Here is a 14822-nt window from a genome sequence, read left to right as displayed (position 1 = left end):
AATGCCCTCAAGATCCATCCATGTCACAAATGGCAAGATTTTATTCTATTTTATGGCAGAACAATATTCCAGTGTGTGTGTGTGTGTGTGTGTATAATCACATTTTCTTTATCCATTGATAGATATTTAGGTTGATTCCATATCTTGGCTATTGTAAATAATACTGTAAGGAACGTGGGAGTGCATATATCTTTTTGAGTTAGTGTTTTGTTTTCTTTGGGTAAATACCCAAAAGTGGGATTGCTGGATCATATGATAGTTCTATTATTAATTTTTTGAGGACCTGCATACTGTTTTCCATAGTGGCTGCACCAACTTCCATTCCTACCAACAGTGCACAAGTGTTCCCTTTTCTCCACATCCTTGCCTTGGTAATACAAGACAAGCATTTATTATCTCTTGTCTTTTTGATAATAACCATTCTAACATATGTGAGGTGATGTCTCATTGTAGTTTTGATTTGTATTTCACTAATGATTAGTGACATTGAGCACCTTTCATCTACTTGTTGGAGTGTGTGTGTTGGAGTGTGACATGTTGGAGACATGTCTTTTGAAAAATGTCTGGTCAGGTCCTCTGCCCATTTTTTAATCGGATTGTTTGTTATTTTGCTATTGAGTTGTATGAATTCTTTATGTACTTTAGATATTAACCCCTTATCAGATATAGGATTTGCAAATATTTTCTCCCATTCAGTAGCTGGCCTTTTCATTTTGTTGATGGTTTCCTTTGCTATGCAGAAGCTTTTTAGTTTGATGCAGTCCCATTTGTTTATTTTTGCTTTTGTTGCCTTTGTTTTTGTTGTCAAATCCAAAAAATCATTGCCAAGAGGATGTCAAGGAGTTTACCATCTATGTTTTCTTTTAGGAGTATTATGGTTTCAGGTCTTACCTTTAATTCATTTTGAGTTAATATTTGTGTGTAGTATAAGGTAGTAGTCCAGTTTCATTATTTTGCATATGGCTGTCTAGTTTTTCCAAGACCATTTAGTAAAGAGATTGTCCTTTTGGCTTGGCTCCTTTGCCATAAATTAATTGACATACATGTGTGGGTTTATTCCTGGGTTCTCTATACAATAGCTTTGTAATACAGTTTGAAGTCAGGGAGTGTGATGCCTCCAGCTTTGTTCTTCTGTCTCAAGATTGCTTTGGTTATTCAGGGTCTTTTGTGGTTCCATACAAATTTTTGTATTGTTCACTCTATTTTTGTGAAAAATACTATTGGAATTTTGGTAGGGATTGAATTGAATCAGTAGATTGCTTTGGCTAGTATGGTCCTTTTAACAATATTAATTCTTCCAGTCCTTGAGTATGGAATATCTTTTCATTTATTTGTGTCTTCTTCAATGTCTGTTTCAATGTCTTACAGATTTTAGTATACAGGTCTTTCAACTCTTTGGTTAAATTTATTCTTACATGTTTTATTCTTTTTGATACAATTATAAATGGGATTGTTTTCTTAATTTCTCTTTCTGATAGTTCATTATTCAGTTATAGGAATGCAACAGGTTCCTGTATATTGATTTTGTATCCTGCAACTTGACTGAATTTGTTTATTAATTATAACAGTTTTATTTCTTTTTCTTACCTAATTGCTCTGGCTAGGACTTGCAATACTATGTTGAATAAAGTAGTGAGAGTGGACATCCTTGTCTTGTTTCTGACATCAGAGGGAAAGCTTTGAGCTGTTTACTGTTGAGTATGATGTTAGTTGTGGGCTTGTCATATGTGGCCTTTATTATGTTGAGGTACATTCCCTCCATACCTACTTTGTTGAGAATTTTTATCATAAATGGATGTTGAATTTTGTCAAGTGCTTTCTCTGCATCTTTTGACATCATCATATGATTTTTATCCTTCATTTCGTTCATGTGGTATATCATATTAATTGATTTGTGGATATTGAATCATCCTTGCATCCCTGAAATAAATCCCAATTGATAATGATGTGTGATCCTTTTAATGTAGTTTAGAATTTGGTGTGCTAATATTTTGTTGAGGATTTTTGCATTTATGTTTATCATAAACATTGGATTGTAATTTTCTTTTTTATGGTGTCCTTCTCTGGTTTCAGCATCAGGGTAATGATGGCCTCATATAATGAGTTTGGAAGTGTTCTCTCCTCTTCTGTTATTTGGAAGAGTTTGAGGAAGAGGCTGAAGAAATAAGGCAGAGTAAATAAGAGTAGAGGATAATAATTCCAGAGTAAAATCAGATGACCAGGAGACAGAAAGGCTGGTAAAGGAAAATAAAAGACTTTTTTTCTCTCCGACAGAAGAGCAACAAGAAAAAAATGGATGTAGCATATATACCCTAAAAAGTGAGACTAATGAAGAAAAGTTGAGAAAATTATTTTCTGATAATCTATTTTCCAGGGAGGCATTACTGGCCTTCTACTTATATAAATGTTTTATATTTCCAGTGAGCCTTGTGCTTTTCCTTCAAAACATTCATCACACTTATCACACTTGTTCAGCATCGGGTTTCACCACTAGATTTCAATCTACTCTGCTAAGAGGTCAGTCAGAATGTCTGTCTTGTTCCGTGCTTAACCTCTAGTACATAGAAAGAACTGCATGTTTGGTACATAGTCAGTGCCCCAAAGAGATTTGATGTGTTAATAGTTGACAACATCATAGGTTTTCTCCCTCTGTATTTTTACAGTGCGGTAAAATGCCTGACACAATAAACACTTGGCAAATACTTGCTAAATGAATGCTTCTTCTCAGTGAAATAGGAAGTGAGTTTATTTACTGATAAGATAATACCTAAAGCATTTTGAGCTTTACCCATGTGTTAGGCACTACAGTAAGTACTTATATGCTAGCCGCTCTAACAAATAAACCATGAGTTGCAGTGGTTTACATAATAAAAGTTTCTTTCTTACTCACAAACACTACAAAATGGCTGCTCCTGATGGATAAGCAGAGCTCCTCCTTTCAGAGACCTAGGCTTCTTCTGTCTCCCAGTTCTACCATCTCCTAGGCCCTCACCTGCAAATGGGGGAAGAGGTTGAAAATGAGGGTACCTGTCCCCATACAGATGCAAAAAAGCTAGGAAGCCACTTCTTTGGGTCAGCTCTGTATTATGGAAATGGGACATGAATTTTGGTGGACACTTAGCCACCTCTTCCACACAAGAATTCCTTACCATTTACAGTAGCCCTATGGAGGAGGTACTGTTATCCCCATTTTACAGATAAGGCTACTGAGGCTTAGACCTGTCCAAAGACAAAAAGTTTCTGATTTGGGATTTAAACTTAGGTCCATCTAACTCAGTAGCCTCTATTTTTAACCACTAGACCAGTGTTTCCCAAGTGGAGGTGATTTTGTTCCCAGGGAACAAGAAGACATTTGGCAATGTCTGTTGATGTATTTTTTTGGGGGGGGGCACTATTGTTATCTAGTGGGTAGGGGCCAGGAATGCTGTTAAACATCCTAGAATGCATAGGGCACCCCTCAACACCCAACATATACACATAAAACAAAAAATTTTCAGGCCCAAAATGTAAATAGTGTCAAAGTTGAGATATTTTGCACTAAACTGTGCACTGTTCGTGATGGTAGACGGTAAGGTCTAAGTAAGACATGATCAAAAAAGATTAGGAACAGCTGCTGTGAGGAATAAGCTAAGTGTTTTTTTTAATGAAAGGATTTTTATGAAAGGATGTGAAGGATTGGCAAATAGAAGAAAAGTGCTGGTGGTTGTTGAATATGGAAGAAGGTAAGTGGTTCTATGATTTTTCTACCAGCTACTTGGCATTTCTGTGACTTGATAGTATTTTTGAAGAAGTAAGTGATCTGTACTTTACTGGGTGAAAATATTATCCTTCAAACCATTTTATTTCTGAACTCAGGAAGACAAGACTCGTCCTTTTATCACATCTAGTCCTACAAATGGGGCTGAATCCATTGCAGAAGGCTGGCTCTCTGCCAATCCATACAACACGAAGTTTGGTGACATACATTTTTATGACTATATCAGTGATTGCTGGGATTGGACCATTTTCCCAAAAGCTCGATTTGCATCAGAATATGGATATCAGTCCTGGCCTTCCTTCAGTACATTAGAAAAGGTAAGCCATCTTTGATTAGTCAGTGATTTAGAATGGTGGGGTATTGGCATATGTCATTTCCTCAACAGTGGTTCAGAAAGTCAAATGAAATCTTATTTAAATGAAAGTTTAGGAAGAAGATGATAGAAGAGAACTTTTTTTTTCTTTAAACTTTGGGGAGCTAAACTCTTGTAGTCATCATTTTGGAGATTATATTATAACTTTTCTATATTGCTTTTAAATATGTTCCTTCAGGAGCATTTAAAAATTAAATAGGAGTCAGTGGTTCCTTAAGCCTGATCTACTATCATACAATGAAAATAACTCTGACTTGCTACTTTCTGTATATCCTGCAACTTTTTTTTTGTTTTAAATCATTTACAGATATTCAGAACTGAATAGTTTGCTACAGTAAGAGAAATGAATGTGAAAATAAATCTTTGTCTAATGTTATCATTTCATATCATTTCTTTTCTCTTCCTTTTCCTCCTCCTTTTTCTTCATGTTGGTATATTTGATTTTCAGTATGTCATTTCATTTTCTCTGTTCTCGAAGATTCAATTTCATAGACGGATTCAGTTTTAGAGCTGTGTGTGTTCTTTTTAAAATAACTTTAGTGAGATATAATTCACTGACCATACAACACACTCGTTTAATGTGTACTGTTTAATGGTTTTCAGTATATTCCCAGAGTTGTGCAGCCATCAACATGATCTAATTTTAAACATTTTCATTACCCCAAAGAAACTCTGTATCCATTGGTAGTTACTTCCCACTCTCTCTGTCCCTCCCACCCCAGATGTAGATGCCACTAATCTGCTTTGCATGTCTATATATTTTCCTGTTTTGCACATTTCATATAATTGGAATCATAACACATGATCATTTGAGCTTGGCTTCTTTCATTCAGCATAATAGTTTCAAGGTTCATCCATGTTGTATCATCTATTAGTATATCACTTTTTTTTATTGCTGAATAATATTCCATTGTATGGATATACCACATTTTGTTTGTCCATTCATCATTTGATGTACATATGTGTTATTCCCACTTTTTGGCTGTTATGAATAATGCTGCTGTGAACATTTGTATATCTGTTTTTGTGTGAATATATGTTTTTAATTCTATTAAGTTTATATTCAGGAGTAGAATTGCTAAGTCATATGATAACTCTATGTTTAACATTTCAAGGAACTACCAAACTGTTTTCCATAGTGGCTGTACCATGTTACTTTCCCATTAGCAATAGATGAAGGTTCTAATTTCTCCAAATTCTTGCCAACACTTATTATTTCCCATTTTTGTTATTTTTTACATTTCCCTGGACATTTACATTTACAGGAAATTTGCATTTCTTTGGTGGCTAATCATGTTGAGCATGCTTTCATGTGCTTATTGACCACTTGTATATCTTCCTTAGAGAAATGTCTAGTCAAATCTTTTGCTCATTTTTTAGTTGGGTTATTAGTCTTTTTATTATTGAGTGGTAAGATTATGTATAGTCTGGATATGCTCTTTATCAGATATATGATTTGCAAATATTTCCCCCAATTTGTGGGTTCTCTTTTTACTTGACGATATTATTGAAAGCACAAACATTTTTAATTTTGATAAAGTCCTTCTTATCAATCTTCTCTTTTATCTCTCTGTTTTTGGTGTTATATCTAAGAAACCATTGCCTCCCTAGATCACAAAAGTTTACTCCAGTGTAGTATTCTAGTTTTAGCTCTTAAATTTAGGTCTGTGATCTATTTTGAGTTAATTATTCTGTATGGTGTGAGGTAGATGTCCAGGTTCATTCTTTTGTATGTGGATAGCCAATTGTCCCAACACGATTTATTGAAAACATCATTCTTTCCACCATTGAATTCTCTTGACCCCTTTGTAAAAAATTAATTGACCATAAATGTTAAGATTTATTTCCAGATTCTCAATTCTGTTCCATTGATCTGTATGTCTATTTTATGCCAGTATACACTGTCATGAACACTGTAGCTTTTCGTAAGTTTTAAAAGCAGGAAGTGTGAGTCCACCAACTTTGTTCTTCTTTTCAAGATTGTTTTGACTGTTCTGGATGCCTTGCATTTCCATATGAATTTCTGGATCACTTGCCAGTTTCTGCAAAAAAAAAGCCATCTGGGATTTTGATAGGGATTGTGTTGAATCTGTAGATCAGTTTGCAAGGTATTGCCATCTTAACAATATTAAGTACTCTGATCAATGAACTTGTGATGTCTTTAATTTCTTTCAGCACCATTTTGTAGTTTTTACTGTACAATTCTTGTACTTTTTTCATTAAATTTATTTCTAAACATTTTATTTTTTTTGGTGCTATTGTAAATGAAATTATTTTCTTAATTTTATTTTCAGATTGATCATTACTAGTATTTAAAGATATAATTGATTTTTGTATATTGAACTTACATTCTGCAACCTTACATAACTCATTTATTAGCTCTAATAGTTTTGTGAATTTTTAAGGGTTTTCTATGTAAAAGAGCATGTCATCTGCAGATGGAGGTAGTTGTATTTCTTCCTTTCCAATCTAGATGCCTTTTATTTACTTTTCTTGCTTAATTGCTCTGGCTAGGACTTCCAGTACAATGTAGAAGTGGTGAGAACAGACATATTGTCCCATTCCTTTTCTTAGGGAGAAAGCTTTCAGCCTTTTACCATTTAATGTGATGTTAACTATAGATTTCTCATAGATGCCCTTTATTAGGTTGAGGAAGTTCTGTTTTGTTACTAGTTTATTCAGTGTTTGTATCATGAAAGGGTGTTGGATTTTGTCAAATGCTTTTTCTTCATCTACTGAAATGATCATGTAGTTCTTGTTCCCTCCCCCATCTCTTGCGTAAAGTAACCACAAAAAAGTTTTAAGACAATTTCAAAATCTTCCTCAATTTCACCACCCGAACACAATTATATTTGCTTCAATTACATCAAAGTTATATTGTATTTTTTTAACTTTAATAAGTAATGTCATGAGCTTAGTTTTACCTTTCGCTTTTTATTATTCCTATATTGCAGTTCTGATCTTTTGGCAATACAGTTATTTCAAAATGAAGGAGGATGGAGTTCAGTGTCATGACTCAGGTAGAAACAGGTGTTGAAAATGGGAAGTAAAAAATGAAAGAAGCAAAAATATTTACTGAGCAGATTATCTGTTCCAGTTACCCATTGTTTTATTTACCAACAATCCTTCTCTCTCCACTTTGACTAAGGACCGGGAGGAAACCAAGGCACTAGAGAGTGAGGGTTCCATCTATGTCCTTAGATAGTAAGTAACATATCTGGATTCAAACTTATTATCAGACTCCAGAGCTGATAACCTTCTTTTCACTATATTTCAGAAAGATGCATTTTAGAAATTGCTAAACCTTTTTCTTGAATCTATAAGCATTTCTATTCACCTCCTGAAAATAATGAAGTCACCATGTTTTTGTGAAATGCCTGATGATGTTCAAAGATACTAAACACTATATTTTCAAATAGGGAAAGGTGAAGAGTAGTTATTATGTTGATTATAAAACCTTTATTTAGTCATTGCCTCTTTTCAAGCTACAATGCTTAGTTGAAGATTTGAATAAGTAATTGGAAAAATAAAAGGAACCAAAAGAATAACTTTACATGGAAATTTGGCTCTTTTATTTAGAGCTTTTCTTGTATATTAAACAAAAATATTAAAATGTCTCTCTCTAGTTTGGGATACATTACTTCTTTTTAAACTAATCATATTTTCAACAGGCAATTATCAATATTGCACAGTAATTAAAAGCTTGGGCTTTGGAATAAACAGATCTAGATTTGAATCCTAGAACTGCCTCACCCTAGCTATATTGCCTGGGACAAATTATTTAATCTTTTTGAATTTCAGTGTCCTTATCTGTAAGCTGGGGTTGATAGTAGTAAATGCCTTTTAGGAATGTGTGTGAGTGTGTGTGTGTGTGTGTGTGTGTGTGTGTGTGTGTGTACCCATGCAGATATGCATGTGTGCATGTGGTTGTGTGTAAAGATAAAGTTAATTTATAGATTGAAGCACTTAGCACCATTCTTGACTCATAGTGAGAGACCAGAAATTACAAGCTATTGTTACTATTCATGGAGCCATTCTCGCCATATGATTTGTATGATACTTTTATTTTCTTCAGATGCATCTAGGTTTAAAGAACTAGAGGCTGGAGTTAGACTTCACAAATTAGCTTTGGATCTTGAGAAAATTATTTAACCTTTCTGTGCCTGGTTTTCTCATCTGTAAAATAGGATAATAATAGTGCCTACTCAAATGGTTTTTATAAGGATTAAATAAGTTAATATTCTTAAAGCAATCAGAACCTTAGCTGGAGCTTTCTAATTCCTTCCAGTAACATTGTTACAGCTGAAATTTATAAGACTCCCAAACCATAGCTATCAGAAGATAGAAATTGTCCCAGTAACAGAAGATCAAGTTAACTGATTACTGGGTACATTCAAATTATGACTGATCAGAGCGAGGGTGAAGAGGTTCACAGATGTGTTTCAGACTTTAAAAAGGAGGATGCGTAGAAAGAAAGGAAGATTATTGTTAAAGGTATATGCATCTCAGATGTGTACAGACTGTAAAGACTAATACCTCTGTTTTAAATAAATAATAGTATTTAGTGTTCTCTATACTTGTGGTAACAGTTTTAAAAAATAGATATAACTTGGAAAAACTTCCCACATTAAATATGGCTGATGTACATTACTTATATTTGGTATAATAAATTTCTAAGGAATAATTTTCCCTTTTAAAGTGATTGGTCTGTGCATAGCATCATTACTGGGAATTATAAGTCATATTTTACGAAGAGGGATTAAGCTTTTTGATTTTTAAGGTTTTTTGAGGGTGGGTTATGTGTAACTTGGATTAAAACTCTGACGCTTTCAGTTGTAGACAGCCGTTGTCCTATATGTTGCTCAACTGCCAATAGTACATTAAATCTTAGGCCTAGAAGTCAGAATTATTGCCTTTTTTTTTTCTGTAAAAAGCATACTACTACATGTGTGTGGTGTTTATTTTTTAATTTGACCTGATTATAACTTGTCAAAGGAATGAAAGATCCTGTAAATTGTACCTGGTTTAAACAAGAAAGATTTATTATTAGGAGAAAAAAAGTATCATGGTTTGGTTTGTGTCTTCAATTATATCAAAATTAAACATGTGTATATCAAATATGTTAATAATCACTGAGAAACAAATGAGCAAGTGTGAAAGCATTTATTTACTATCTTAATAGTGATATTTTATTTCTGTTAAAGAATTGACAATTTTAACAGACTGTTGATTTCAGTCTGTTATTCAGTTTTTAAAATTTATTTACTTAAGTAGACAAAATGATGTTTAAAATACACTTAACTAATGTTTATAAAAAGAATAATATTTTAATAAGACAAGACTTTTGATGGAAATATCAAAATGTAACTTTTTAGGTTTGAATAAGGGAGAATACAGTTGCCAAATCCTGGTTTTGTGATTCAATTTTGCCAAAGGCTTGTCTTTCACCAATAACAAATATGATGGCAAAAACATCTGTGAAGTTAGAGTCTCAGAACAAACCTTGAGCTATTTTCCAGTGTGTAGAATACTTTTCAAGTTTGTCAGAAATGTGTAGAAACGTAGTTTTACTCCTAAGTTCTCCATTTGTGCCTCTTATTCTTTTTCAAAAGGTTTCAACCAAAGAGGACTGGTTTTACAAAAGCAGATTTTCACTTCATCGACAACATCATGAAAATGGTAACGATCAAATGCTTCTTCAGGCTGGACTTCATTTCAAACTCCCGCAAAGCACAGATCCATTACGCGCTTTCAAAGATACCATTTACCTTACTCAGGTAAGGCATTTTCGTTCTGGAGTTCAACAGGCTCCTGCTTGTAAACCTTATGTGATGAAAGCTATTTGGTTTTGATTTTACTGATTAAGGAATTTATCTTCTTCAAAATAGATGTATGATGACATATAAGACTTTAAAGAGTTCAATTTTGGCATTTTTGGCATTTGTTTCTCTTACAAGAACTGCTCACAAAATTCTACAACAAATTGTACATTAAAATGTTCCCTAACTCAACAAAAACTCATAAACGTAGACAATAGTTTAGGGGTTACCACAGGGTAAGGGGGTGGTGGACTCTAGAAGAGGGTTAACGGGGTCTAATATATGGTGATGGAGAGAGAACTGACTCTGGGTGGTGAACACACAATGTGAGATATAGATGATGTATCACAGAATTGTACACCTGAAATCTATGTAACTTTACTAACAATTGTCACCCCAATAAACTTGAATTTAAAAAAAAAAGTTCCCTCGCTCAAGATTACTCTCATAGTCCAGTAATTAAGACAGTAGCATTTCCCAAGGATAAAGTGGAATAATGGAACACAACAGAGTCCAGAAACAGACTCATGTGTAATATAGTCACCTAACTTGTGGCCACGATGCCACTGCAGTCCTGTGGAAAGAGTGGGCTTATCAATGAACAGTGCTGTATCAAGTGGGTTTCTTTATGGGAAAATAAGTGAACTGTGACTCCAAGTCCATATACAAAAGTTAACTTGATCAGTGAATGAAGTTTCAACTGTGAAAGGAAATGCTATAAAGCTTCTAGGAGAAACCATAGGAGAATATTTTCATTACCTTGGCATAGGCAAACATTTCTTAAACAGGACATAAAAAACTCTAACTATGATAGAAAATAATAATAAATTGGACTTCATTAATATTATGGACTTTTGTATATCAATGGCACCATTTAGAGAGAGAAAAGGCAAGCCACAGATTGGGGAACAGTATTTGTAATACATATATCTGACAAAAGATTTATATACAGAATAAAGAATTTTTATAAAGCAATAAGAAAAAGACAGATAACCTATTAAAAATGGACAAAAACCTAGAACAGGCACTTCACTGAAGAAGAAATCCAAATGTCCAGTAAGTATATAAAAATGCGTTCAGTTTCATTCTTAATCAAGGAAATGCAAATTAAAGCCATGCCAGGATACCTCTACACACAAAGTAATTTTAGCACAGTGGCTAAAATGAAAAAGATTGACATTACCAACTGTTGGTGAGGAGGTAGGACAGCTGAAAGTATCAGACATTACTAGTAGGAGTGGAAATTTGTTTAACCACTTTGGAAAATTTTATGGCAGTTTCTCCCCAAGCTAAACATTTGCTTACTCTTTGAATCAGTATTTCTACTCCTAGCTATGTACCCAACAAATATGAGTGCATATGTCAACAGACATCTAAAAGAATGTTCATGGCAGCTTTATTCATAATAACAGCCCCCAACTGGAAACACCCTAACTGTTCTTTAAAAGAAGACTTTATAAACAAATTGTGGTATATTTATACAATGAATACTCCACAGCAATAAAAAAGAATGAACTACTTATAGCATCAACTTGGATGAATCTCACAGACATTATGTTGAGCAAAAGAAACACTGAAGTTTCAATATAGACAAAATGAATCAAGATGATAGAGAGAAAATTAGTGGTAACCACCCTTGTGGAGAGGGATGGTGAATTATGATTAGGAAAGGGTACAAGAAATCTTCCTGGGGAGCTAACAAAGTTTCATATCTTGATCTGTGTGCTGGTTACATGGGTGTATACATATGTTAAAAGTCACTGAGTTGTACACTTAAGATCTGTGCATGTTACATGATCACCTTAATGGACAATTTTTTAAAACATCTCTATTAAGATATAATTGACATGCTATAAAATTCATTCATTTTAAGTGTACAATTAAGTGATTTTTACTGTATTTACTAAGTCTTGTAACCATCACCATAATCCAATTTTAGAGCATTTCTGACACCACAAAAAGATTCTTGTGCCCATTTGCACTCACTTTCCTTTCTCACTTTCGGCCCCAGGCAAACATTAATCTGCTTTCTGTCTCTATAAATTTTACTTTTCTGAATATTTCATAACTAGAATCATATAATACTTGATCTTTTGCATTTGGCTTTTTTCACTGAACATAATGGTTTTGAAGTTCTTCTATGTTATAGCATATATCTATGCTTCATTCCTCTTTCTTCCTTATTACTATTCTCTTGTAAGGATTTACCATTTCTTATTTATCTAGTCACCAGTTGATGGACATTTGGAATATTTCTAGTTTTTGATTGTTATGAATAATACTGCGATGAATACTTGCATACAAATCTTTGTGCATATATTTTCATTTCTCTTAGGTAGAAATAGGTGAGTGAAATTGCTGAGTTATGTGGGAACTTTAACTTTTTAAGAAACTATGGAACTGAAGTTTGGATAATATTTTCATCTTAAAGTTTCCATTTTTCTTTTTTTTTATTTGCCTATTTTAATTCATGAGCTTGTAAACTACATAAGACTATATTAAAGTCACCGCTAAGTTATCTGATGTTTTTGCCATGCCTGTTCTGAGAGAGAAGGGAAGAACCTAATCACAGTCATGTGAGTTGGTCTGACGTCGATCACAAGTTTTTGTTACACATGATCATATTTACATTTTTGCACCTTAGCACCTAAAGATATACCAATTTTTATCCAAATTCACGCTCACGCTCATCACTTTTCTCCTGTATGAAAACACAAAGCCCCAGATGGAAGCTGAAACAGAAAACTGTAAGCCAAAAGATCTCTTTTTTAGAAGGTGAGAAGCTGGTAAAGAGAATTGCAATGTTCCAACCATAATCTTATCAGTTAGGGAAGTTTTGCCAGCGTGATATGTAATTTATGAACTTACTTCATAGAACCCAAGTTTAAAGATAATGTTCGTATCTGTCCCTTTTAAAGTGTTGCAGTTAATCCTTATTAGCTTTTCACAGCCAATATTCTATAAAAGTGTCTCAATTTTTATATATGAAACTGGGTGATCCTTATTTGTACGTGTGTGTGTGTGTGTGTGTGTGTGTGTGTGTGTGTGTTGCTGTGAACCTTTTCAGCTGTTGTTTTTCATGCTGGCTTCCTCCTCCCAGCTGTTCATTTTATGACTGTTACTTTATTCTATTTTCTCAAAACCACACTCAGAGAACTGATAGATATAATTGTTCATTCTGAACTCATTAACATTAGAGGTACATAGTTAAGAACTGGGTAGACAAGTAGAATTATCTGTTGACGGTTTTTGTTGGTGATGGTTTTTGTCTGATAATTGAGCACTAGTGTCCTGTCACTAGTCCTGTTGGTTCTACCTTGGAACTTTCTGACATAGTAGAAGGGATCTGAGATGAAAGAAATCAGAATTAGGATTCTTTTTTTTTGGTTTTGGTATTGGATTTTCTTGACTGAAATACAAACAGTGAATATTCTTTTTCTCATAGTCTGTCAAACTCTTCTGAAGAGCAGGGTACTTGCCTGTGTGTCATTTTTCAAGATATCCTATTAAGCAATTTTTTTTTTTGCAACTTCTAGAAAAACTTTGGCTGAGAAATCTGTACAGTAAGTTTCTTCACACTTAGATCATTCCCTACTTGATCTTATAACTGCAAAGATATCCCTGTAGACTCTCATCTCTTTAATTCTTCCAATTTTCCAAAATAATCTTGCCTCACCTTTCATTCTCTTACGTTACCCTGTTGTGTTGTATTCTACACAGCCTACATTCCCAGTCACACCCTCTTAAGCTGTGTCACACATACCTCATTGCTTAGCTGAGGACTGACTCAATAAACTAACTGACACATCTAAACTAACCTTTAAGTGACGTATTCTACCAGCATGGCCTCTTTCTAGTCACTTAGAGAGGAAGCTGGGCTAAGGAAAGTCTTTACTAACCCCTTAGCTTACAGCCCCCTCTAGTGCTTTCATTTATTCTTCACATGTTTATTGAGCATGTTATGAGGGCTGGATGCTTGGCTATGTCCCTTCGAGATTCATATTCTTTAGAGATCCATTTTGTTTCCCCATGTTGCAAGTAATTTGATTATGAGAACTAAGGGAAAAAAGGCAGGCTGTGCTACAGGCCCAGGTGTTGACGACACCTGCTACCCTGGAACAGTTATTTGTTTGGTCAGCAGCACTGAGACATGACAGAAGATCCAGGCTGTGCTGAGCTTTTAAGATGGGTATAGGGTGAGTAAAGGAGGGGAATATTTATATGCATCGTGGAATTTAACAGTCAGGTAGACAATCAGCATTCTTTGGGTGTCTACTAAATGCTTGCCCTGGGCCAGGAGGGGTTTTGTATACCTTATGTAATTCTAGCAACATTTGCCGATATCTGTGTTGTTATTCGCATTTTATATGTGAGGAAACAGAGGCTCAGAAAGACTAATTATTTTGCCGAAGTTCTCAGGGCAATGAATGGAACAAGTTTCTGCTTTTTAAACTATAATATTATATCCCCTCATAACTGTAATAAGAGGAATTCTATAACTGTCGAGGTGTTTAGTTGAATTATAATGTCAATTTTCAGCAGTTGAGTAAAGCAGACATCAGATATTTGACACATTAAAAAAAGGCCTTATTGGAACAGTAGAGAAAATCAACAAAACCAAAAGTGAGTTCTTTGAAAAGATCAGCAAGATTGAAAAAACTTCATCTATACTGGCCAAGAAAAAAAAGAGAGAAGACACAAATTACTATATCAGCAATGAAAAAGGGAACATTACTATTAACCTTACAGAAATAAAAAGGGCGATAAGGGAATACTATAAATAATTGTATGACAATAAATCATAGAACCTACACAAAATGGACAAATTCCTAGAAAGACACAAACTATGAAAACTGACTGAAGAAGAAATAGA

The 14822-nt window shown here is 34.1% G+C and overlaps 1 protein-coding gene across 1 annotated transcript in view; it reads left to right on the top strand.

The window, feature by feature from the left end:
• Positions 1–14822, top strand: part of MANBA (mannosidase beta) — a 77622-nt gene that overhangs the window by 50424 nt on the left and 12376 nt on the right. The window contains exons 12-13 of the mRNA XM_033106535.1: positions 3856–4074; positions 9743–9907. Of these exons, the coding sequence (XP_032962426.1) occupies positions 3856–4074; positions 9743–9907 (384 nt within the window). The remainder of the gene's footprint in view (positions 1–3855; positions 4075–9742; positions 9908–14822) is intronic.

This window comes from Rhinolophus ferrumequinum, chromosome 5 (genome assembly GCF_004115265.2).
Source record: "Rhinolophus ferrumequinum isolate MPI-CBG mRhiFer1 chromosome 5, mRhiFer1_v1.p, whole genome shotgun sequence".
Lineage (NCBI taxonomy): Eukaryota > Metazoa > Chordata > Mammalia > Chiroptera > Rhinolophidae > Rhinolophus > Rhinolophus ferrumequinum.
This window is presented reverse-complemented; position numbering and strand designations above follow the sequence as displayed.